This window comes from Vanellus vanellus (assembly GCF_965231255.1).
Source record: "Vanellus vanellus genome assembly, chromosome: 1".
In the NCBI taxonomy this organism is placed as follows: domain Eukaryota; kingdom Metazoa; phylum Chordata; class Aves; order Charadriiformes; family Charadriidae; genus Vanellus; species Vanellus vanellus.
Window position 1 is genome coordinate 188,987,364 of NC_138905.1, and position 26,993 is coordinate 189,014,356.

At 41.8% G+C, this 26,993-nt stretch overlaps 1 protein-coding gene across 1 annotated transcript in view; it reads right to left on the reverse strand.

Annotated features, from left to right (window-relative positions):
- The window catches only part of ENOX1 (ecto-NOX disulfide-thiol exchanger 1), a 142,819-nt gene that overhangs the window by 99,004 nt on the left and 16,822 nt on the right, over positions 1 to 26,993 (reverse strand). The window contains exons 3-4 of the mRNA XM_082486950.1: positions 8,328 to 8,501; positions 6,347 to 6,553 (exon numbers count right to left, since the gene is read on the reverse strand). Of these exons, the coding sequence (XP_082343076.1) occupies positions 6,347 to 6,553; positions 8,328 to 8,501 (381 nt within the window). The remainder of the gene's footprint in view (positions 1 to 6,346; positions 6,554 to 8,327; positions 8,502 to 26,993) is intronic.

Here is a 26,993-nt window from a genome sequence, read left to right on the forward strand (position 1 = left end):
CAATTTAGTGCTTTTCTCCTGCCTGCCAAAGGAATTGGAAGTATGGGGAAAGGCTGAATTTTATAAAAAAATATATGACTGCAGATGAACGAGAAAATTGTGCTACATAAATTCCTGTGCCACAAAGAGGGTGGTGCCATAACTACACTGATGCTAGATCTCAAATTTTGAGGCTTTACAACTGCAAACATTACTTCCCAATTCCCCACTGGAAATGATCTGGCAGCAAATATAAACCACCTACGAATGAACTGAGTGCAGAATTCTTTAAAGTAATTTAAAAAGTGAGGATGGATTTATTAGACATTTGCGAGACTCCTTTCGGAACAAATAATGAAACCTGTTGTGCCTCACCTTTAGGGATGTTCTTCATACTCATAATTTGGTCAATGTATCATAAGCTAAAGTTAGCGGACTGCAAAGGCTTTAAGTCCAGGGCTATGCAGCAGCACAACAGGGCCCTGCTCTGCACTGAAACCCTTGACTGCTGCCAGAGGACAAACAAATCATGCCAAAGCTACAAAAGGAGCTTTTCGTGACCATACTGTGGAAGAACATATGCTGGGCACCTATCTTCTTTCAAGTTTTATTTCCAAGGCTGAAAGATACTCACAGAGAATTTCCTTGCACTTTTAAAATGCCGATTCAGAGAAAGTGTGAGAAAACACTATGTAGAAAGCTGCAAACAGAGCCTTCAGATGCAGGTAAAATTAATCAGTCTGCACAGGACTAGATCTAATTTCTCCATGCCAACCCGCTGCAGTAGCCTCAGCAGCAGAGCAGCCCAGCAGAGACTTCTCAAATCACGGGATGCTGCGGAGATGAACCCTGTGCTGAGCTGGAACATAGGAGGCTCTTCAGAAACACACTGCTACAACCGCTGTGTAACAACTCCAGGGACAGGAAACTCCTGTTCAAAATGGCAGGAAAAATGGTGTTTGCTGCTTTTCAACAGCAACCCAAGAGAACTTATTTGTCAGTCTCATGGTTTGCCTGTGGTTTGGAGAGCTTCAGCACCTCACCACCATGGTTAAAAGTCAGTTTTGAACCCTCTCCAGGGACAGCAAAACTAAGACTTGTGTAGCAGATTAGGAACATCTTGGAAAAAATGTGTATCTAGGCATACTCTGTTTGTTTTACTGCTGGAAAAACATCCTGCTGTATGAATACAAGGGACGGTCTGTACTACAGCACATATGCTACAATAGCTTCAAAGACATTGAATATCTATATATGTAGTGATTCCCCAAAAAAACCCCCAACAATCCGTGTGCCTTTTGATCTGACATTTTCCTTTCAAACATCTTGTGGAGTTCAGCTAAGTAGCCTGTCAGTGAGGAAGAGGTATGCATTTCATTTTTCAGCAAGGAGCCCAAACGCAGGTGAAGAACTCGAGCTAAGTGTTTCAGAGGTTCTTCAAAGCCAGAAGGCATCAAAAACTTCCATGGAACCTGCCAGATCTGCTCTCCAAGATTCACAAGCTTGGGGTGAAGAAGAATTGAATATTGCAAGAGAGGCAAATGAAGGGATTGTTTGTTATTTTAAAGCCCCCTTTATTTTGCTCTGCTTTCTCTTGCTCAGAGGAGTAAACACTACTTTTTTGCCCCCAGAAGGCTGTTTGTGGTCATATATGTAGCTCTGGTCACAAGGTGTCGAAGGGAAGAGTTACAGACACACCATATACAGTGAGACATAATAGAAGAAGAGTGTGGGTGACCTTTCAAAGCTGGGCCCTGAACTAATGAGGGGGTAATTATGTGGTTTTATCCACAGAGGTGTAGGCACAAAGGGGTCAGCCAAAAGGGGTCAGTGGTGCAGCTACCCTGATAACCGTGACAAATGTTAAATCCCCCCACCCAGTTCGACTCGCCAGCTGCATTCCTCACACGGTGATTGCTGTGTGCCAAAACAGCGTTATCAGCAATGTGAAAGGACACTGCCAAGGTGCCAGGTCTCGTGAACCTAAAATTAGATCTCCCAGCTGGGCTGTACTTTCCAGGAAGACACGGCCTTCTCTTCCTCTCCTCCATCTTTCGCCTCCGTCGGCAGAAGCACGCTGGGCACGGACAGAGGGAGAAACACGGCACTGCAGGATGCGAGACTCCGACGGACCTCAAAGCCCCACTTAATCTGAATAAAGCACTAATGAAAAGGACTGTGCATCTACAGGTGGCATGTGCACCAGCAAAGCTTTTATTAAAGTGTCCCTCGTTTTTGAAGTAAATGGAAAAAAAAAACCACTGAACAGTGTAAATTACAGTTCAAAACCCAGTAACCTGTGTAGCACTGGACAAATGGTTCCCTTTAGGTAACCGGTTTAAGTGTCTCCAGATTAACAGATTTTTTAAATTGCCCATGAATCACACTGAAAAAAATCTGACTGGTCATTTAATTCTTAAGACTGAAGGTGGTCAGTCAGCCAGGTGGTTTCCACCAGCACAGAAACTTAGAATAACCTGAGTCGAAAGGGACCTCGGATGTCTCCTAGTCCAATCTCCCTCTCAGAGCAGGGTAAACTTCAAAGCCAGATCGGATTGTTCAGGGCTTGGCATCTTTCCCTTAACAAAAACAGCAAACGCCTTTGGCATGGCTTCTCACACCCTCCTAAATCCGGCTTTGCAGACACTACAGGACCCTTGGCCTGGCCAACAAAGAACAGACTCCTTGATGGGTTGATGGCCAGCAAGATGCTGCGTAGCAAGGGGTGCACAACCGGAAGGTCCTGTTTTGTCTATGGGATCCTCAGGCATCCATTTGGGATGGAAGCTCGGAGCTCTGGGGTAGCTGGGAGCCTTGTTCTTTTCCAATACCATGTCTCCTTATTGATGTTCAAGGGAATTTGAATGTATGAAAGAACCACCTGCCATTGCCTCCCCTTCACGCATGGGTAACGAATTGCCCTCGCAGACCTTTTTCCCCATCTCTTTGCTCAGGACTGCAGCTAGCGCTAACTGTGTGCCTGGCTTGTCATTTTTAATTTGAGTTTCACACACAATGGCAGAGGAAAAGACTTTGGGAACTTGCCAAGATCCTCACTTTAAAGGAGCAGCAACAGGAAAAATTAATGAGGGTGCTAAATAAAAATCAAACACGGTATTTCCATATCACAGGTCTAGTCAAAACTCTGTGGGTTGACTTACCTTTGAGTGTTGCTATACTGGGGACCGGCCAATAGCTGCTCTCTAACTGGGGATCTAGATCAGAGTGTTGATGACAATCAGCAAGAACATACAATAAAACCAGTACACAGTACTAAATGGAAACTCATGGGGAAAATGTCAGCACAGGAAAAATGCATACACAGGCTTTCAGGGTATAAACAGGTCTGTCTCAAGCCACCTGTTTGTCCCATATTTTCAAGTCCAGGGCCATCAATACTTGCAGGAGTTACTGAATTGTCAGCCACAAGAGTAAAGCAGTTTGGAGAAAGAGCTTTCTCATGGGCTGGTATGGTGATTTTAGAAAGTCTTTTCCTCAGGAGATCAAAATATAACTTTCAGGGCTAAATGAAAACCGCCCTTCCTCAAGTCAACTTTTTTATCATATTCTTCTACCCACCTCCCAGTCTCCTTTTCATACATGTTTACTTGGGAATAAAAAGGAAAAAAATCAGTGATTAAACTACTTGATGGATTTTGTAATCACTTGCACTATTCTGATGATAAGCATGGGATAAATGAGAAGTTTGATGAGATTAGATGGGGTAGACAGATAAAACTGATTAGGTAGACAAAATTACCATTATATTACAAATATCAAAAGCATAACTTTCCCCTAATATAACACGCATACTGTATTAACCACAAATTCCGTTTGTAGATGTCTTTTGTCTATTACAGGGAAAAGAAAATGCCTTAATGATATCCTTTATCCCCACCATTTCAGAATACATTATGTTTGAGAGTGGAATAAAGACTGGTTAAAAAGCCCCAATATTTCAGTACAAATAAAACATGTCCCTGCCCATTGCCAGACCTCCCTGCTTAGCGGTGGTGGGGGACAGTCAGTGGTCCCTGTTTCATCTGCAGAGTTCAGTGCTGGTGGCAAAAAGAAGCGAAACTTGGCTGCAGCGTGCCCCTGCTTTTCTTCCTCCTCCCTATCAGCTCCACTGGTTCTTTCCCTGATCTGGTCAGAGACACTAAGTACAGCACTTTAGAAGAAAGAAAAGGTGTGGAGGAAAAGACGGATGGGAAGGAGTCTGTGGAGCAGACAGTAAGAGGAAACGTAGACAACAGCGGGACTGTGATGAAAGGAAACGGAAGGAGAGAGGAACGGGAACTTGGAAATAAACTGGCGGAAAATTCAGGATGAGGAAGGATGAGGATTGGAATTGGCCACCTCCATCTCTGCTCGTTTCCCTTATTCTGCATGCGCGCCCTCGTGCATTGTGAACGAGGGCACATGGCAGCAGAGGGGATTTCCCACCTCTAATCATCAAATCTAGTCCTCCAGGATTTAAGGCATACAAAATTAAAATAAAATTTGACTTGGAGTCAAGCAAAGGGTGAAGTCAACTGCCGAGAAGCGGAAAACTGAGCTAGAGGGACACTGGTTCTGGCTCAGGGTGGCAACCTGTACGTTTCTGAGCTCTTCTTTGCTCTCTTTCTTGCCACTCTTTTGCTTATCATATAGAGTAACCCCAGCTCCTACTGCATCTGGTGCACCCCTCCTCTGCTCCATTACTTGCGGAGATGGGGCCCTCCTAGAGAGAAGTTGGAAGGTGAGAAATGTGCTACTGCTTCTTACTACTGCGATGCCTGTAATCTATCCCAATGAACTACAGCGTTATGGAAATAAAGTAAATAAACAAATCAACAGGAATGATGGAGACTGGGAAGAGACAATGAGGAGGAAGGAGGAAATGAAGTGAAAATAAAAAAAAAAAAAAGGAAGAAAAAACCAGTGCGGAATGAAGATCTGGAAGAAACATGAAAATACAGTGATATTTCAAAGAAATCTTTATATAGACCTCATAAAACTCACGAATTTCTGTAGTTCTTCAGATATTTAAAGCAAGCAGCCAAGTTAGAAAAAAAAAACACAAACCCAAACACATAAACCTTTGTGAAACAAAGCAGCTCGGTTTTTCCTGACCACATATTTCAAAAGTTCAGATGTTTTCTTTTCTCTCTTTCTTTCTTTTTCTTTCATTTAAAGATGGTGATTTGAGAGACCACTTGTTTCTAGCTGTGTGAGCTTCCTATGGACATCTAAGGACATTGAGGTTATGTCCTTACTGCTAAATAGAAGATGGTCAGGGCGGGACCTCAAACAAGGTATCCCTAATCATTAGCTGCCTCCCAGGTTCCATTTTGGGTGGTCCCAGTGGGTCCCTTCGAGGTCAGCCTACACAGGATGGGTGGCTTCAAGCCAGTCTGTGTCAGCTGGTCTTGGCCAAGGAGCGGTCCTTGGCCCCCTACTTAAGAATACCTTGCATGTGGACTGAAACTGCTCCTCTACACTTGTGGGGGCAAAACAACACTTGTGGGTCTCCCCAGGACCCAGAAAGAGAGATGAACCCGCCTGTGGAGATACAGAGATACAGGGGATGGGATCCAGCTCAGAAAGGTGAGGAAGGGCTCAGTTAGGAAGCCAGTCCTCATATGAAAGGAGCCCGTAACCTCAAGAGGGCACTGACAGTCACTGAAGCCTGATATGTGAAAGTAGAATTTTTTTATTGTTTTTCATCTTTTTTCTTTTTTCTTTTTTTTTTTTCCGGTGAGTTAGAAGGATTTTATATATACATATATATATATATTTTTTTTTTTTTTGCCTGTTCCTTTGTGGGAAAATAAAAGAGATTCTGAAATTTTACACCTGAGTTTCTGTGGCACTCGTTGTCCTGGGAGGCAACAGACGTAGCCTACAGATGGGGCTCAGAATCTAACCCATGCGGTAGCTGAATACATGCATGCATAAAGGCAGACTTTATTCTGACTGCACTGCAAATCTATAAAAATATGCCAATGAAATTGCCAGCCTATCAGAGAAATTGGCACTGGAAAACAGCAGCGCTCCTGGCCTAGTGCCCTCCTCTTTCCAACAACCTGTGAGCAAAACTATATAAACCTGTGTAAATCGAAAATAAGATTGTTCTGTAGTGAATTTCAGGATCTGTTGCATTGTTGTAGGATGGCAGGAAATTGCTCCCGGGTAAGCAACATACAAAACGGTGCACAAGTCTTGGCAGACACAGAGAAATACAGAATTGCCCCTTGCCACTCCAAGCTACCGCCACAGAGCTCAAGAAAGACTTGCTGAGATAAAAGCTAAGAAAATAAGCAAACATTAGCATCACAAAATACAAATGAGAAGCAAGGAAAATCCATTAAAGAATGTGAAGTACCAGAAAGGTAAATGGCTTTATCAACCATGAACTCCTCTGCAAAACGAATGTGACAAAAATTCTTCTTGCTTTTCCGAATTGCTGTTATATCTCCACACTGCTCAAAGACTTCCTGAATAATTTCCTCCGTTGCGTTTTCTGGTAATCCTCCAACAAACACTGTTTTACACCCAGGAGGTCTCTCTCTTGTTGAAGGTGGTGGAAGATCTAAGTCAAAACAGAAATCACATTGGAATACAAAATTTGTCTTTTGATCCATTGGCTCTATTCACTCCCCTAATCAGTTCCGGGCAGCAACGGTTATTTGACATAGCATGGAGGCGGGAGAGAGGGAGAAGCAAAATAATTGAATATTGCAGAGATTGTCCAAAATTGATTACTTGAACCTAAACCTTTTCAAGTTTTAGGTGGCGTTTCAGAGATTAATTCCTGCCACTGCGGGTTGTTCTCCAGGACAGACGGTAAGGTCTAAAAGGACCTTTCATTTCCCTGCACAGTCACACAAAAAATAGAAAACATTTTCTTTCAAAGCAGGGGAGCTTCTGCAACTGACTTGACCCCGAGCAGAGATCTCAAGCACTCCTGCAGTACGTTCAAAGCTTGAACTTCCCCATCTCTGGCTCATACCCATCACTCGCCACACTCGCCAAGCGCGTGAGCCCTCTGCACGCCAGCCCATGCTGCGTCCACCCCGGGCACTCGGGCTGGACGGACACCTTTCCCTGGTCTCAGCGTAATTTGATTTCTGTCTCAGAGTACAAGAGTGCAAAAAAAAAAACCCCAGAAAAACAAAGTGGGAAACACAACAAAGTGACAGCATGATGAAAATGCTCTGCCGGTTATCTGTTTTGTCTTGTTGCCAGATAATGGAGCGGACGCCAGCACGGGGGAAGGATAACCTCGCTGTTTACAAGTGCTCGTGAGGTGGAGTGGCTAGAAATGTTATTTTTATGTATGTATGTATATAGAGAATATACACACACTTAAATCAGAAAACTATTAAATTTTTGAAGGCTGTATAAAAAATGCACCCTGTCATAATACTTCACCTTGGTTATATGTAGATTATTAGAACATTCCTCTAAAAATAATTCTCTACAAAGGAATCTGATTGACATGACTTAGGTTTTTGGCCCTTTAACACAGTAAATGGGGTTACAACCTTAAAATATACAGATATATATATATATATTCACACGCACAGCCAGTTTGATTAAACCATGATCTGCGTACACGGCAAATCCAGAGCACCAGATTATTTGCCTAATTTTCTCTTTTGTCTTCACAGTGATGGCGAAAGCCCCTGGTCTGATGGCTCTGAAACTAAACTCCTGGGGCTAACATACACAAAATGAGGCTTTGGGCCTGAGCTGGTGGCTCAGTGGGAAGAGTGTTCCATTTGCACGAAGTCCCAGGAGGCGGCAGAAGGAAGCCTGGTCCTGGCTCTCAAAGAGGAGAAACAGCTCATCGGCGTGCTGCCCCCCCAAAAAATGGCAAGAGAGGAGCCGTAGCCTCCCTTTCCCTCCATCTCCCCCAGGTAGGCACCAGAGCTAGTCAGCGTTTGGGTGCTCGGTCCTGTGTTCAGGGACACAAGCCCAGATTGGTCCCCTATAACTGTGGGCACCTGAAGGGGAGCATAGAGATGATCGGGACCATGTAATGGTTATATTTTATGACATTCTATTCTAAAGAAAGGACAGATTTTTACTATGAGAAGTGGAGATCTTCGGGCTCTGCTATCTCTGTTTAAGTAATTACTCTTCTTTTTTGTACAAACTGTGTAGGTTTTTTTAGGTGACCTTACAGCGATGAATAAGCATGCTTTGATACCACACCACGCTTTACACACAGAGAAGACCTTAGAAAGAAACACCATACTTGCCTGCGTTCTACTTAAACCCCATATTTTTTATTAGATAAAAAAAAAATATTTCATGCAATGTATTTAGGAAACTAACATTCTTTCATCAGATCCACTTACTTGGGTTTGGAGGGAAGAGCGTGCAGCTTTTGCAATGAATTATTTCTTTGACTACAGGCACATCTGTTGGTGGTGGTGGCGGCACTAACCCCATGCCTGGTATCATTGGGTTAATCGGAGTGATTCCAGTCATCATGCTAAGGCTTGGATCAAAGCCTGGTACACAGATTGAATCTGAAAATATATAACATAAAATCCTGGCTTATAAATCTTGAAACCACTTGTTACTATTTTCTTGCACAGACAGTTTCGCTTTAGGCTTCTTTTTTTTTCAAGCATCACTGTTAAAAAAAGGAGAGTGGAAAAGGGAAGATGGAAAAGGGAAAAGGCAGAGCAATAGGGAGGAGAGAGGGAGAGAGGTGCATTTTCAGTGAAAAAAAAAACTATGCATAGAGAAGGGAATGTTACATAATTTAAAACATTAATATGACTGAGTTAAACACAGCACATTAAAGTGTAAAACCACGCACCATGAATATCTGTTATCTGGAATGCAATTTTCTGTTTCATAATGCTACTGTGGTGTTTACATTGCCTTCTGACCAGAGTGTACAAAGAATATAATTTAACGTCGATATGCCCTCTCCATCTAATTGTCAGACGGATTTATCATAACATAGCCTTCTCACATAAGTGACCTTGATTTACGAACACTACAGAGAAAGATCCATTTCTGGCTGTTTTATAGAAGTGTAGTTAGCCAAGACTTCTAACCATTTTACCCTGGAATATAAAGTTTCAGCTGTGCAGAAGGGGGTATTTTTGAACCTTGGAATCAATTCCTTCTTGTCCTGTTATTTAATCGGATTAGTACTTTCTCTTCAACACATGCATTACTAAAATATACCACTGCAACCCCATAAAGTAAAATGCATATTTGGCAAATGTAACTCTTTCTCCTTCCTGATCTCTTTGCCAAGACTTCCATACGTATTATTTAAAGCTGAAAGATTTACTGGGGAGCACCGGTGCTGTAACACCAAGAATTGTAATAAGCAGATGTTTCAGATGAACTGAGAGCCAACTTCAGAAATTTGCTTTCATTAAAAACAAGGCTTTGGGTTTCTTGAGGCATAATGAATAAAATATTTTGAGAGACCGATCTCTTTGTTGGCATAACACTGCTGCTATTTGGCATCATCAATTATTTAAAAGAAGAGAGTTACTTTGGTGTTCTACAGGTTTTCTGCAGAATTTTCTGACTAGCAACTGGAAAGTATTTAATGATACATGTAAACGCAGGGTTTGGTAGCTCGGGAGCTTGTTTATTTTGAAGAAGCAAAGAGGGAAACAACTTCTCTAGGATTTTTTTTTTTTTTAATATATATATTTAGGAAATTTGAGCTATATTTGCTACGAGGCAGCAAGATCAATGGAATGTGACCAGAGAGGCCTGTTTCTTCATCCTAAATCTGCTGTTGAGAAGCTATGGGGCCCTGGGTCAGCACACTGACCTTCCTGTATCTTAATTTCTGCATCTGCAAAACAGGTACAATAATCCTCACCAGTAGATCACATTTTTATAGCATTTTGCGGGTGTGAAGCGCTCTGTGGGGGCTGAAAATTAGCATTGTGATTCCTGTGCAACATCCACAATCACTTTCTCCGGGAAAGACAACTGGGGATTGAGAACCTCTACTCCAATAGAGCTTGTATCTGTCTCGGCCGCGCGCTCCCTGCTCTCCACGCACTGATGTGAGCCTTCATCGCTTTCAGGCAGTTCTGTACAACAAGCGTAGCAAGCGCACAGCAAGCGAGGATTTGCTTTAGGCTTGTCGAGGACTAGTATTAATGAAAACTCATGATATTACATTACATTTTTTTTTAATAAGTGGGCTTACGAAAAAGGATTTGCTCTGGGTGTGATGCCTTTTTTTTTTCAATATCGATGTATATGCTTCGCTTTTCAGATTAAGCTTTGAAACTCGGAGCCTGTCATTTATTCTACGGGATGCAGTGGTGGCCGTCTTAAATATTCATGGGTAGTGACTGCTGGGAGATAAAGTCAGAGGTGAAAGGGCACCATACAATTCAAAGAAGTCCTTAGGCTATGCTAATTTGCTTGATCTCATTTTTAAAAGTCAGACTTCTGACAGTCACAGCAGGCCATCCTGTGCGGCACGCTCCTGATGCGGCTGGAAGTCCATCGTCACTACTCGCCGCTAAAGCAGCCCGCAGAGCTCCGCGGCACACAAAGGGGAGCAGCACAACAGCACTCGACGCACGGTGGCATCCCGGTCCTCTCCTAGGATCAGGGAAAAACTGGCACTGGAAAGATGCTGAGGAAGGCATCTCATCCATCCCTCGGGACAAACGCAGGATCAGCTACAGTGCTAGCCAGACGTGAAATTTCATATTAAATCCGATATCCATAGTAGACCCACAGCATTCTGAGGCAAAGATGGAGCAGGTTGAAAAGTAAAAGAAGACGGACAGAAGGCCAGGTTCTCCCCATCTTGCATGCATCTTTAAGGTCCCACGTGACAGCCAAGGAAAAACATCATCATCTGGTTACTGCTGTCACAAGTTGTATTTAACTGTTGCTGTTCTCCCTTCGAGACACAGATATGTTTCAGCTTCTCTACATAAGCAGCGAACTGAAACAACAGGAAACCCTGCCCAAAACACAGACACATGCTCTCACCCAAAGCGAAGATGGCAGGTTTCAATACGGTACAGTTTTCTGAATATTCTTTTGGCAGTATGCAGATACAGAGAAAAACAAATCTAAGGGCGATAGCAACAAGGAAACTCATGCCCACAAACACTGTCAACATGGCCATGAGAGGGAGCTGGGAGGGAGAGCTTTTAGCTTGCATGCCAATCAAAGCAGGTTTGTGATTTAAGTGGAAGAAAATTATTTGCCACTAATTCCTGCCACGTCCAAGGAAACGTGACTTTGTAAGTAACTTTGCCTGTGTTAAGTAAGGACATGGCTTTGTCATCAGTTTCTTTTACAACTGGAATCAATCTGTAGAGCATGAACAGAGTGCTGGGGCCGACACTCCTGAAACATCCTTCTAGGTGGGCTGAGACTCCGTGCTTCCAGAAGGTGACTGTGCTGAGGTATATTGAAGAGGACGCAGTCAATAATTCTTGAAATCTAATTCCATATCTTGCAGGCACTAATCCAAACCCTGCTAAGGTCAACAGCAAGACTACTGAAGGCATGAACAGCTTTTAACCCGGACCAGGTTTACTTTCTCTGTGCTCTTGAATAAGTTGCTTCATTTTCCCAATGCGTTAAGTTGAGAATGAAACGCTTTGATACACCACATGAGCACTGAGGGGATGCACAGGTACCATTTGTAGAGCATCCTGGAAATCAAAATCATTCTCTGAATAATAAAAACTATTACTATGCATTACAGTGATGGAAAATTCTGCTGGATTTCTGAACAGTGAAAATTTTGTTCAGACCCCTGAAGAGATTGGTGGTGCCTGCATCTACAGAGAAGCTGATGCATGCCACCTGCATATTGCTGACAAACCATGAAGCGAGCCTACAGATGGGATGTCCAAAGAAAATACTGATCTGGACTCTGAGGTGCAGAGAAAAAGGAACTGATAAAGTCACTGGAAAGTAAAGTCAATAAATTTACCACATCCAGAAAAATCCGAAGTTTAACTATATTAATGCTACCAAGTGGTGCAATAATAAAAGTTGGATATATAGCTCTTGTCTAGGGACAGGGGATGATCATCCATCAGCACCACCACTGCAGTCTGCTCCACATCCTGGCATAATGCCTATTGGGAGCAGGACCAGGACACCAGAGTTAGAGCTGGAGACAACTCCTGTTGAACTTACAGGCAAGTTTGTTGGTCTTCAGAATCAAAGATACTAAAAGAGTTATACGGGATCACAAAAAATGGGAATCCACTCTGCCCACGTATGTTTTTTAACAGATCCATTTGGATATATGATTATTAAGATATTGTAGACATGAATAAGCTACACTTAACACAGAGATACATTAAATTTATATACTACACAACTGAAGAGTTAAAAAAGTTATTTTTTACGCTTTCAATGATCATAGCACTATTTTAAAAGGGATCTATACATATATTTATGCAGCTAGGTAAGGGTTTATGATCTCTTGGGATTATATAAACCAGCTTGTCAGAACAGAGAAAGTTAACATTTGAAAAATGTTAATAAATAATTACTAAACGAAATCATTAAAACGGAAAGTAATCAGAGATGATAAAGAACTTTAAGAATCGGAAAGCACATGTTGTCCAAGTTAGAGTCCCTGTGGATACTGTACAAAAGGCTTGAATATTCACACATTTGTACAAGAAAGTAAAAGCACTGAACATCAATATTTTCAAGTCCATGTTCTGCCTAAATTTGGCAAAATGAGTTAAATAGTGTTTCATCTAATAAGAAATTGGCATGGTGGAGAACAATGAAAAGAACAAATATCTGGAATCAGCAGTCAGAGAGGCAAGAATAAAAATCTTCTTCAACACTTGGAGTAGTTTTTAAAGCTCTTTTAAGTAGAATATAGGAAGAACAAAAAGTTTCACATTAAATATTTGGGTCTGGAAAAAATAGAAGAACTATAAAATCCTTTTTAAGGATCACTATCTAACACAGTACGTAGTGTAAAACAATTGCTTTTATTAATCTCCATTTTGGGAGTGCAGGAGCAACTTTGTCATCCATAAAAATAGCCACACAATCTTGGAGAAACATCTTCCTTTCCTTCTTTGGCAACGGTTGCTGTCTGAATCACCTTCTGTTTTTGACACATTATTTCTCTTCCCAAATAACATGGATGCATACTCCTGCCAGCTGTGCTTTTGGGGATTGCACTGCATCACCAATACTGTTACCACGACATTTCCACCAGCCCTTACTACAAGTTATATATCTGCTCAATATTACTTTTTAAGGGTATAAACCCCTATATGATTCTCAGTATTAGCCCTTGGATGCGTCATTTGTTTTGCCTGCAACTGCCAATTGTTTCTGTGGTGTTTGATGACAGCTGCCAAGTTGTATTTCTGTTGGATGCGTAAGAACACCCATGTGTGTAAACATGGATTTGTTTGTGTGCCCCTACTTGAATGCATGGAAGGTTTCCACGGTGGACATCATCAGCCACGTGGCTCAGACCTGCTGGTCGAACACACAGAGAGAACGGTGAGTGGTAAAAACAGTGATCTGAATGCAAAATAGCTAACCAAAATAAAAAAAAACAGTGGAAGGGTCCCTGTGGTCTGGGAGTGATAATTTTACACCTAAGAAAAACAAGTACATTTTTTGCTGTGCTTGAAAGATCTGGTTCCAGGAATGAAGTTGTCTGCCAACATGCATTGCAAGGATTAGGACAGTCCAGGCAGAAGCTGGTAATAAATGTAGTGAGATGCTCGTTAAACTTTGGTTTCTGTGGAGAAAAAAAGAAAAGCTTCTGGAGACTAGAGATTTGACTGTGTACTTCAGAAACACCATTGCTGAGTATTTTGAGATGACATGGAGTTGCTTTCTAAAAGCTGAGATTTAAGTTTTCCTGGAAAAGCCTACCTCCCTTAAAACAAATATATTATATACATATATACAGAGAGAGAGATATATAGGGGAGTACATATTACTCAGCCAGAGCAAAGAAAGAGTAGTGCTTTTTTTTCCTCAAATGAAGAACCTTATTAGAATAAGGAAAAGGTTGCTATTCTAAAAACTTCTTGTGTTTTTATCTAAAATTCTCCCTCAAAAATCTACAGTCTGCCAGTGTCTTTTATCTTCATGTCAGTCTCTTTTTTTCTGTACCATCAATTAAGAATAAATATTCGGCTGCAAGCTAGAGATCAAGGTTGGATCACTGGTTTCGCTGGTCATTCAAATCTTACCATCTTAGGGGCTCCAGGAAGCTTTGGATGGAAGGGACTCATTTGGTCAGTATTAGAGGGCTTTTCTCAATGTAACAAGCCTTCCTCACAGGAAAAAAAGAAGACAAAGTGAGAGTGGCAGCAGGGCAACAGATCACTGATGTCCCAAGGAGATGTGCCTTGGTGTCGATCCAGCTAGAGGAGGTCAGTTGTGGAGCACTGCTATCAGCCCCAAAGAGCCAGACCTTGAGACGCAGCAGTGTTGCAGCCACCGGCGTCTTCCAGTACATCTTCTTGTCAAGTTTAAACATCATTGAAGTTCTAGACTTCTCTGTTTTTAAAACGGATGCTGCATTGCTTGAGAAACTTCCAGAGATGTTGCAATAAACAAAGGTGGGGGCAAAAAAAAGTCCGACAGCTCTTCCATTTGACCAGCATAACCACTATCATCCCGCCTCAGAGCAAGGACCATCTGACTGTGGCCAGTAGCAGATGTCCAGGGAATCAGAATAAGAAATAGGCAGGTAAAGAGCAAACTCTTTTTGACTTGTATACTTTGAGTGCTTACATATTGCCAGTGGTAGAGATCACGACTGAGCAATCCTTTCTAGCAGGCACCTATTCCATGTGACTTGATTTATACCTTTTCGCTAAATCCTACTGTGCACTTATTTATATTTTGAGACCATTGGAACCCGTTTATATGTCTGGCTTTCACAGCGTGGTGGTGTTAGGGTAGCAACTGAGTGGGGAAACGTGCTCCCTTTGCTTTGCTAAAACAAGGTATTTGGCAGTTCCAGGCAGTTCCAGGCACATCTTCTAGTTCTTTCATCTTTCATCCTTATTCACCTTATCCACAAGATTATAGACTTTATTTCTGGTTTTATATTTTGCCATCTGTTTGGCATGTGATCTTTGTCTCTGCGGAGCTGCTACAAAGGAATATGGATATGGAACCTCTGACTGTGGCCCCTTTTAAAATCCTGAGAAGGTAACTGCAAGGGCAGAGATGTCTTTGTAGGTGCTCATCCAGCCCTGAATTTTTGAAGAACTAAATGTTAAAAACACGGGCAGATGCTCTTAAATAAGTGTTACATGAACCCAGTCGATGAAGCACCGTGTGGGCATAGGAGTCCTGCAGGAACAGGAGTAAGGCACGTATCGGCAATGTGTGTGTGTGTGCGCGCGTGTGTGCGCACGTGCACGTGTATATTCGGAGGAGTGGAAAGAAGTGAATGAAGGAAGGGCAGGAAATCGCCCCCTTAACCTCCAGCTTTCTCAGTTGGCGAGAGGATCCATCTTAACGCCGTTCAGCAAGAGCTATATTCTGTGAAACAAGAGCCTGGACTGCAGCAAAAAACAAGTCTCTAAGAGAATTTTTGGCAAAACCAGGGGGTGAGGGGGAATCCAGATGAATGTTTCCCATTAATAACCAACCAAGTAGTAATTTATACGAAGTCTACAGTGTCTGCCAGACCTAATCCATAAACAAAGCCCTCGTAGCATCATCAAAACACTGCCACTTGAAAATTACTTCTATGAGACGTATATCACTGGCAAAGCTTTAGGGCTGTATTATTGTACTTTTGCTTTTTTGAAGAAAGCGCTGTGTCTGCACAGAGGAATAGTTTACAGCAGACAACCGCGAAACTTCAGATGCTGTTCCTCAGAGCTGGCTATGCTGTAAAAAAAAACCAACCAACCACCTAAAAGCAAATCTGTCCTCCTCTCAATCCCTGCCCACAAAATCACACGACAAATACTATATTTAGAACAATATACATGACAAAGACTAAATGAAAGAAAAACACCTTCTCTTTTTACAAGCAAATCATGGGGTGAATCACTCCTGGTTCATCCCTTATTGCCTCAGTGCTTGGCACAACAGGACACCAATCTTTTTTAGAGCTTTTAATGCAATGCAAATGATAGGAGAGAATAGCAAATAATAATAATACAACAAAGTGTTACCACAATAGATGCCACTCTCCTCCTAAGATGCAACTTCAATGCAGTTGTGTAAAGAAATCTACAGTGTCACTGTAATGCTATTTCTATTACTCTTTCTGCTCATGGATAGCCATCGGTGCCATTTTGACCTCAAAGTGGTCCCAGACACTACCTGCCCATGGTGAATCTATTTAGTTTCCCCTTAGAAGAGCTCTGCAAAGAAGTACCTGACAGGCAAGCCTGAAAATGAGCTGGAAAACTCAGGACTTGATGCTGAGGGAGTCTGATGACGGTTTGTCAGTTTTTCACGGCTGACAGCTGCATACGTAAGAAGGTAGAATCAGAAAAAATTGACTAATCTGAGTCTCCATCCCCAATCAGTTGCTCTTCTATGTGTGAAACTCCATTGCCATTGCAGTGGAAACTTGTGGAGGTGAAAACAGAAGGGGGAAAAAGGAGAAGCAGAAAAATAGGAAAGAAGGTAAAGAGAAAAATAAAAAGAAACGCAGGGAAGGAGGCGAAGGAGAGGGAAAGATGAACAGACAACAGTATTGTCTGGATCCTCTGTGGCATGGGTCTGTGCTCTACCCACAGGCTGTTTTGACCAGTGCCAGTATTTTGAAGGATTCATGAGTTTATAGCACTTCACGATGTCCAAAGTCCTGACCTTCACAAAGTCCCTGCTGCTTAAGAACCGCTCCACGCAGCAGGAACAACGGGCTCCTTCCACCTCCTCATCAATAAATCACTTCCTTGTATGGGGTCAGTCACAAGTTCATTGTGGAGAAAATAACAAAACTGCAAATTCCGCACACTGCCACCTGATCCCCAGTTAGTAGCTCCAAAGCCAGTTTGTAAAAATATGGGACCGGCCAATATGCAAGATGCAATGTAATATATTGCCTATAGAATGTAAAATGTGCACAGCTGCTATTTCCTGATTTCGAAAAGTCTTTGTGGACTTATGATACGCTTCTTGAGATAACCCTCTCCAGTTTTGCACTTCTTTCCGTTTCTCCAGTTTTGGCTTCATGGTGGTGGGCTATTCAGTAAGGCTTGCCTTAGCCAAATGAAGTAGCTTCTTTAAGCTCCCTTCATTGGAATCTGTTTGCCCAATGTACCTCTTCCGAAAGTAAAACTTTGCTATGTTCCTTGAAAACGGCATCACCTTTCACCTCAAAGCTCTAGAAGATGAGAAAAGAAATAAATAAAACATGATTATACAGCCTAGGAACTGTTAATGGATTTTCTTTGCTTGCTGTCTAGGAAAGTGCTGTATTCAGGAAATTTGAGAGGCCCTTCTGTGGCACAAAAAGAAAAAAAGGTTATTGGAAGATATAAGGACCTAAGTAGATGTAAATGAATATGGAAAAGAAGTTGAAGAAATAGGAAAAATTTCAATTCCCAAGCTAGGCTAATACTGAAATATAACCCTTGTAATAGATGAAACATAAAAAGTCTCCAACATGTAAAAGATGGTAAAATACCATCTTCTGGATATTAATGTGACCTCAGAGAAAATGGGGGAAAAAATGAGATTCAGACATTCCATTGGACATTTCATAAATGAAAACAAAAGGGACTCATTTTTCTCATGAACCATGAAAGAAGTGCTGGCTATTAAACTGGAGTTGCCGTGTGGATCCTTGAATCTGTGGAATGCATACAAACACTCTCCTTGCCTTTCCAGGGTCACAGGAGTAATAACAGCCTTGCTGAAACTGGAAAGAAGCTGTCCAGTCCAGAAAGGTGTATCGCCTGCGTGAGCAAGTTCTCACAGAAACACAAGAAAAACTGGGCTCTGTCAGACTGAAGGATCCTTCTACCCCACTAGCCCAGAAACCTGCCCCTAACAGCAAATCCCTAATTGTGCTTAGTACCAAAACACGACAGTCCTGAGGTGAAACCTCCATAAAATGATCTCCTAATCTCCAACACTCTGCAGCTCAGGGGCTTCCTACGACAGAGGAAGTTCTGTCTCTCCTTCAGGTTTATTTTTGGATGAAAATACCAATGAGCTTTATTGCATGGGATGCATTTCTCTTGGTGTCATTACTGGAGATGACAGCAAGTTGTCCTGAGAAATCAGCTGGAAAATCTTTAGTGACGATATTTCAAACTTTAAACCAAGTTATTCTATGTGCATGCTTCTCCCTTAAAAGCCTGAGCAAACGGGCATAAGAGACAGTTAAACTATAATGTTAAATGATTGTTCCTGGTACTATTTTCTAGTTTCTTTCATGATAAATCATTTAAATAGCAGGGTCCAAATTCCTAAAACCATTATATGTTTAACCCACAGAGTACTGGAAGGAGAGTAAGTATACTAGACGTAATAAAGGTTTGCTGTCTATAAATGAATGCAGCAAGAAATCTTGATGTTTTGTGTTATCCTCTATTAGAACTGTTTGATCTCCACGCAGTTTATGGCAGTAACTTGTAGGACAATATTTGAATGCTCTGTGCAGGGGCAGAATACCTGTTGGATTTGAATTTGATTAACTAACTGTTGAGTAAGTAATAAAGTGATACTTGGTGAATTAATAAACTGTTTATTGGTTAAGAGAATTAACCAAGAATCCTATCTTGAGAAATACTATGCTACATAAAACATAATCTGAAAAGAAGCCAGAGTTGATAGCAGCAAGTAATGCTCCCGAGTGTCTATAAAAAGAGCTGTCTTAATTAAACTCCAATGCACTATGACAAAGCTATTTTCTTAGATTTTGGCTTTAAAAGCCATCTAGCACCTCAGCAAACGGAAAACATTCTCTTGTGCTTAGATTTTGGCTTTCAAAGCCATCTAGCACCTCAGCAAACTGAAAACGTTCCTACGTGCTTAGCTCTCACTGCAAATACAGAGTGTTACTACAGCTCTTCAGGACCATGAGAAAGCATTAAGCTGCTTTAGAGAAGCAGGTATCTCAGCTAATGGCAGGCTCAGGCCATGGGCAGCACATCTCCATCCAAACCAGAAGGATTTGTGAGTTCACAGGGGTCTCAGCCAGGTATTGCCTGAGGACTCGGTAGCCACATGGGGATGAAGAGAGCGAGCTCTGGTGACCAGAGAGCTCGCACATAGACGTAGATGACAAAGGATGTAAAATCAGGCACGAGTGACTTAAAGAACGGGCGTTTTGCATTGAGGAGTATGGGGTGAAAGCTGTATAAACAAAGAAAGCAGAAAGTACCATTCAATGTACGATTCCTTCTACGTTCAAAAGAGGAAGAATGGTAAAGAATACCCATAGAATTGAGGATTTGCCTGAGCACTGTTGCTGAGGCAACCATCTTTCCTTCAGCTTTGGATAACCTGCAACACTCCGTTTTTGGCTAGACACCTGCCAGAAGGGAGGGTAATAAAGCGTGCTAGAGAAAAAAACAGAGTATGTCGCTTACAAAACAGGACGTTTCTCTTCACCTTTCCATTGCTACACCTGTGATTTGACCTGTGCTCTCAATCTCAAACAGAATAAATAAAGAAAAGATTAAATAAATATAAGCACTAAGTTTCTACATTAGCATTGTCTTGATCTGCAGCTGGTAAGTTCACGAATGTAATACTTTGCTTGAGCTAAAAGTATTTAGAATGAGTTTTTGAAACATCTCTTCATTAGCTAAGGCTTCCTTTAACTACCTTTCACCTTCTCATATTTCGCAGGGTTTGAAAATTTCCTGATGCATTCACTGCAATTCAAGATGATGTTTCAACTTCCCTTTCCACCTATGAATCTGACTGATCGGTTTTGGATCTGGATGGTATAAGCACAAGGGCCCTCTCAGCTCTCTGAAGTGCCTGTTTTAGGCAGCCAGACTCAACGGACAAATGGGTGACAATGGTGGTAGTACTCTTCATGGCTGGTAGAGAAATCCCAAGTGGGATACTCCTAACTTCAGAATAAAACAATTCCCCTTCTTCAACATGCTGTTTGAGTGCAGTAATTATTCCATTGACCAGTTTAGAAGAGGCTTGACATTAAAATAGTGTCAGGAGAGTGTGCGTCACGCTAAGGTAAACAAGGATAGCCCATATGTCTGAGAGCTGTTATTTCAGCCTTTTAGCAGACTTAGACAGACAATTCCGCATCCTTTGACATCTGGGTCACAACCATAAAGTTTTCCGGCACAAGTACAATAATTATAACATTATGACTAGCTTTTTTCAGCTCATCTCCATTCCTTTTGCGTCTCCCACAGAGCAGAAAACCCTTCTCTCCACCATCTGGGCATATCTCTAGTACAAGGAAGGTCAGCAGCAGCTAGAGATGCCAGAGTAGCCAGCTGCTCCGCAGGCTTCCCTTCCCCGGGGCCTCACTACCGGAGCCATTATCAATGGAACGGTGCGGACTAATAATCCTTGATTTTGGCAAATAGCCCAGGGGCAGCCAGCTGGGATGGGTTAAATTGTCCTGAGGTTCTTTTAAGTTACCCTGGGAGCTGCGCAGGGCAGCGCACAGAACTGGGTTAATGCTTTTGGCCCCCAGTGACTCCTTCCATCTCTCCCGTCTCTCACAGCAAGGGGAAACGCACGCTTCAACTAATAATAAACCAACACTGAGCATGTGGAGAGCACCGTGCCAAATATCAAACAGCTGGGGCTCCCTAGCCAGCCATTAGCTAGCCCAATCACAGCATCGCCCGAAGTCTTCAAGAGAAGTGAAAATAAGGTGGGTAAAAAAGAAACTTCCAAATCAACTGGAAACAAAATAGTATCTCAGAACATTTGTATAAAGCTCTTGTGTCTCGTCAAGGTGTTTATTACGACACAGCTTTTATTTCCTAACAAACACAAAACTCCACTCACGTTCTTCACCGAAAAAGGGACTAAAAAGATGAGAAATGCTTACAGGAGGAAGAAGGAATCCAAGAACACTTGCATCTCTGTACCTCCAAAATAACTTAAAATACAGGCATTGCTCTTGGCTGCCTTTCAGCATTGAAAAAAAAAAAAAAAGGATTATATTTTTCCTTAGAAAGTAGCAATCTTGACAACATTCTTACAATGTCATATTTCATTATCCAGTTTAACAGGAAAAGATCTTGTTTGAAAAGAAATCAGGAGACTTTGTAAATGAACAGCATACTTCAGGAAGCAGAGTGAGGCACTGTGTGCACAAAATTAGTTCAACTTGTATCCTCATTAAGGAAGAATCCAGCCTTTGTATCTCTTGTGCATAACACATTGTAATTTGGATTATATTAGTGGTTGTGTGCAAAACTCGTAACTTAAAATTCTCGCTGCTAGAAAATTTCATCTGTAATTTCTGGCAGCCTGCACCAAGGGTTCATCTGCTAATATTTCCGAGCAGCGAACTAAAGGCATAGCAATTTCACACTCTCACACACAGAACCAACCCCACCATTCAGAAATGAAATTAGCCCTTTTTGGTATTTGCAATTTATTATCGGAGCCCTCTACATGTGACTCTCTTTGACAATGCTTTCAAGAAAGATGCAGGTTTATAAACACCAAGAACAGAAGAGGCATTCATTATTTCAAGAAGTATCTTTTTTTTTTTTTTCAAATTAAAGATAAAACCAAATGATGTCAGACAGACTTTGTTTCAAATTATAATGATTCTTTATCCCATTTTTAGGGAAAATGCATTTCTTTGTAACGTTTATGGGCTTGAAAATGTTATCCACATTAAGATGCTTCTTTTGCCTCACTGTGTACATCTCCACAGCTAGGGTTCTGTCGATAGTTTTATAAAAAACTTTTTTTTTTCTTCAGAGCTTTGTATGTCAACCATAAAAATATGTTCCAGGATGAAAATTGGCAGAGTGTTGGTTCTCAGTTCAAGGATACACGATAGTATTGTTCTTAATATATTTTTAGCATCTTTTTCCAATATGAAAAGAAACTCCAGCCCAAACTTCCTTCACAGGCTTTGTTAAGAATTTTTTTAAAAGGTGTCAAACTAAAATCTGTAGTAGCGGGGCAATATAAAAATAACATACAAAACTTGGAGCATGCAAAAGTACGTGGGGAAAAAGATGCAGTTGTATTGGGCATTCAAGGTACAACAAATGCAGCATAATTGAGGAATGCTCAATAAATAGTGTGTAATTACTTAAGCTGGCAAAAAGTCTGTGATAAAGCCCTTCCCAAGACACTGTGTGGGCATAAAGTGAGAGGCAAAGTCTTGTCATGACAGATACAGATCAGAAGCTGGCCAAAGAGACAGAAAAAACAGGACTAAGAACAAGCAAGTACTTTCCATCTCAGATGAGCGGTGGGATTGGAGGCCATGGGCTGATAATTGTATTGAAAAGAGAGTGAGTAATGATATAGCAAAACCCACAAAGGACACGCAATTATTTGCCTGAAAAAAATACGTATGTCAAGTGGTGTTTTAGAGGAACCAAACACAAGGAAGGCAGCGAGGCACTATGATTGCAGCGCTAACAAACCCCAAAACAAGGGCTTTTGCAGAGGATGGGCTGGATGGTTCGTGCAGCAAAGATCTGGCAACGTGGCACTACATCCAAGGGGCCAGGGAAGCCAATTAAAGGTTAGCCTGGATAAGGGAGAAGAGAAAAAACTGTGGGGAAAACTATCGCAGGCCTCTTCGAAAAGCCAGACCCTCACCTGACATACCATGTTCTGAATTAGTCACCCGATCCTCCCCCAGCGATACAAAAGCACAGCAAAAATAGGACAATGAGTATCATCAGGAACATTATAAAGTTGCTCATAGGAACCAGCGCTGAAAAAGCTTTGGATTGCTCACTGGGGAGAAGAGGCAGTTATGTAGGAGCATTACAAAGCTCATGAATTTTACAGAGGGGGTAGGTGGACAGGTTCTGTGGGCTCTGCTCCATGATACGAAACTGGGAAGCATTTAGTGAAATAAATAAAGAGGTTGTAAATGAAGAACAGGTAGGCAGAAACACTTCTTAATTGCAACAAGCAATTACTCCCATGGAACTCCAGGTTATGTAAAACTTAACTGAAGGAAGACCTTATCAGAATTAAAATATAAATCAATAAAGAAATGCAGACAAAAAAACCCACAGAGAAATACATCATAGACCTTAGACAACAAAAGTGTTCAAAATGATAAAATAGGAGGCAGGGCTGCTAAGGTCATCTATTATTAAAATCGTCTGACACTTCCTGTCACAAAACCCGTTGTCATTTGCTTTTAGCTTTGCCAATCATTAACAGTTTGGACTGAAATTTTACACCTCAAATATCTGCCTGAGGCTGAAATACTCTGGAAAATTTTAGTCCGAATAATTCAACTGCTGCACAAACAGAGCCAGAGAAAAGTACTTTTTTTTTTTTCTTTCATGTTAAAAAATTTGGTGTTCTGTCTCGGCAGTTGTAGCCTCTCCAGACTTTGGAGGGAGGATGTAATATTTCAGAGATGAAAAGTCTTCGCATTGTAGCAGTAATATTTGCCATTCTCTTTAAACTGTACCTGAAAATTCAGGCAAATTATGCCTTTGAATAAAATTATATTCACTCATACTCTGAAAAATAGATCTATTTTTGGCTTTAATAGCTGAAATCACAAAGGATTACATCTTCCATGAACATGCCAGATTATGTTAGCGCCTCTGCTCTCCAACCGAGGAAGGAGTTAAAGCAGAAAGAGCTCAGCTATTGTCAACTTCTGAAATTATTTGTTCCAGCTTTTTAAAACTTGAAACCTAAAGCTGCCTTCTACTTCTGTGCTTTTTGCCTTCAGTCTGCAAAGTTTCCAGCTTAGCCAGCGAGGACGAATCTAACCTTGTGACACTTGCTGAGATCAGAGCGGTTAAATCAGAACATCGTCTGAGCAGCTGGATTCTCCTAAAAGCCTGTCAGGTTTGGAGCATCTAATTGGGTCTTGCCCCATATGTTCTGCCTGTGATTTTTCCAGCAACTGAACACAGAGAGCAACAGAGCCAGCAAGCAGATTTTTCCAAGTTTTGCTATTCTTGTCTCTCCCCTCATTTATGGGGAAAAATATCTTTCATGCCGATCCTAGGACAAGTTTGCAAAGTTCTGAAATTCTGCCTGTTTTTTGCTCTCTGGCCATTTCTTTTGAAACGTCTCCACTCTGGAGGAGTTTTGCAGGGAAACAAACTTTTCAGACTATAATCTGCAGTAGGATGCATCATGGCCAGGATGCACCTAGGCCACTCTGAACCAGCTCCTAGCTCCGCACCCAACACCAGTTTCACAGGGAGGCCGAAGACAGCTTTTTGAGCAGTAAGTGAGGACCAGACAGCTGTTGGAAGCTTCTTGCAGGTAGCCCAGGGCCAAAGAGAGAGCAGGTCAGAGCTAACTGCATCGCTTTTCCTCCCTACCCTCCACTCCATCAGGAGCAGCTCATCGTGTTGCTCCGCGTTGGGCACAGGAATGGGCATTTGAGGGGCCACTGGTGGGAAAGGAGAGAAGGGACAGTGATTGGCAGTGCCGTTGGCTTGGTTAGCATGGGGTAGATGGCAAAATATCTGGATGTGGCTGAATTCACTAAAGTTCGTAGGTTTGGGTCTTTTGTCTTTTGTCTTTTTTTTTTTTTTTTTTTCACACCAGCTGAACTGTTTAGCTCTGCGGGTCATGTTCTCAGCTGTACTACAGCTGTATTCAGGGGAGCTTAGAGAGGAGGCTTTTAGCACCTGGGACCGCCAGCGACTGCGTTGTCCTTCGACATGTGCTGAAGTGGCCTCAGGACAGTTTTGAGTATTGTGGGGCTGCGGTACTTAACGAAGGCTGCTAATAGGCCACGTGCCCTGCCGCCCTGGTCTGCTTAATGCCAGCTCTCAACCGCCTTTGCCGTGCCGGTGAATTTTCAGCCTTTTACATTTTAGGCAGCTTTATAGCTTCTTTGCGCTGCTGAAAGGGGACAGGAGGACCAGGTTAGGAAAGGTCCTTTCTAAGTCTAGTGTACGTACTTTAAACTCAAACAATAAATTTGCAGTTCGAAGAGGTTTCTGACTGGCTCCTTTGGTCCCTGGGTTCCAGCACTGAGAAGATTTATGTTTCACACCGTGTACTGTAGTTCCAGATATTTAAATCAAGAATGTACTCGTCCAAGCTTCACAGGAAAGTATACTACTTCAGATAGAATTATGGCCAGCATCTTTATGTTTTGTTGTCACTTAAGCATTAAACAGCTCCATGCTGCCTTGTATAATTCTCAAAACAGTCAGGTTTCTCAGATTAAATGCTAGTCTCACGTTATGAAGCAGGCTGTGTTCCTAAGAACTAAATCACAAAATAACTGCGGTCCTAGGCCAGGAATTCATGTGTATTATTTTTGTACTCACCTTTTCCAGCATTTCCAGATTATAGGTTTTATGTTATCATGAACAGCCGCGGTCATGGTACCCCTCAAAACATGAATCGACGTCATTCTGAATCATGGATGAGATATAGCCCATCCATCAAAAAAAGACCCAACATGGCAGAAGTAATGCAAAACCTTTCCCACTTTATCTACCACTTTATAAATCTGACTGCACTTGTCTGAATCTTTTTCCCTAGGGCTTGTTAAATTTCAGCAGAATTCTCCTTCATGTTGTGAACTGAATATGAAAAAGCAAAGCGACCAAACTGATACTCAGCAAAGCTAAAATGCATAATAACACTGAATCGAAAGGTGAGCAAACCACAGCTTATTAGCATGATTTTCTAAGAAAAAGAGTAGGGTGAAAAAGGAAAAAAAAAAAAGCCTCTTTAGATCGAAAGAAAAAAAATCTCATCTATCTTGAAAAGGAAAAAGTGGGATAAAAGAGAGATGACTGATACAAGCAAAGATTAAAATGTAAAACACCCAGCAACTCCTTCTTTGACATTCCCCTTTGAACGCAGCCTACTGCAGAGCAGAATATTCTAAAATAAATATTATGGACTGAGCTTTGCATCCAGTTCCACCAGTGTGACTCCACTGCTACTAGCAGGACTGTGCCAGGGTCCCAGGTGGCACGGATGAAAACAGAAACTCATTACGGAATGAGAAATGTAAGAATGCTTTGGTGAGAGCACATTCCCTGCAGAGTGCCGCGCAAGTAAAAAGAACATTTAAATAATACTGGCCCTTGATCCTCTCAAAAGCTGAGAGCACATTTATTCAGCTTGAATTCCAAAAATCCAGCCACAGTTTATAAAATGCACTTGATCCTTGTGTAAGACCCTTTGGCATTTTCTTTCAGCGAAAAGATCTCCAGATGTTATTTTTACAGTTCATCTTAAGTAAATGTATGTGTTTAGCTAAACAGGCTTAAATGCAAGAGCCACCTAAGAGAACAATGATGAAATGCTTGACTTGATTTATGGACCAACTGTCAAACCCTTGCTTATGAACATCTGGCCGGGAAGGTGATTTGAAAAGTTTTTCTGTCAGTAAATATCAGCATAGTACGCTCTTCTACTTACCGACAGCTCTAAATTGTAAACGTAATTAGTGGAGAAATAGCATCAGGGTGTACATCTAAAATCACGTTCAGCTTATCCATGCACACAGAACATTTGTTTCGCAGCACCGCTAATGTGTAATGTGCAATAATTCGCAACTTCTTAACCAACAACATACACAAAATATTGGGTTTGGAACCCGAAAGTTGCTTTCTCTACGAGCAAGTGCAAGGCTATCTCTCATGACAGCCCTTCAAAGTAAGCTCGTGCACCTCCCTGACAACTTCTCAGCAACCACCATGGCCTGGATTTGGTAGCCCAGCTTTCTCCCACGCCCCCGTACCTGTTCCCTCTGGCTTTGTCACACAGGTCCAACAGGAGCTCCTGGGAGAGAGGAACCTCACCCATCCTCTGCCCACCTCCATCTGTTTCTTTGCACAGTTTCTGCAGTTTCCCCTGAACAAAACAGCTTGCAAAGGCCCAAATGCCACAGCAACATTCCTAATTCAAGGGCTGATATCATCTAA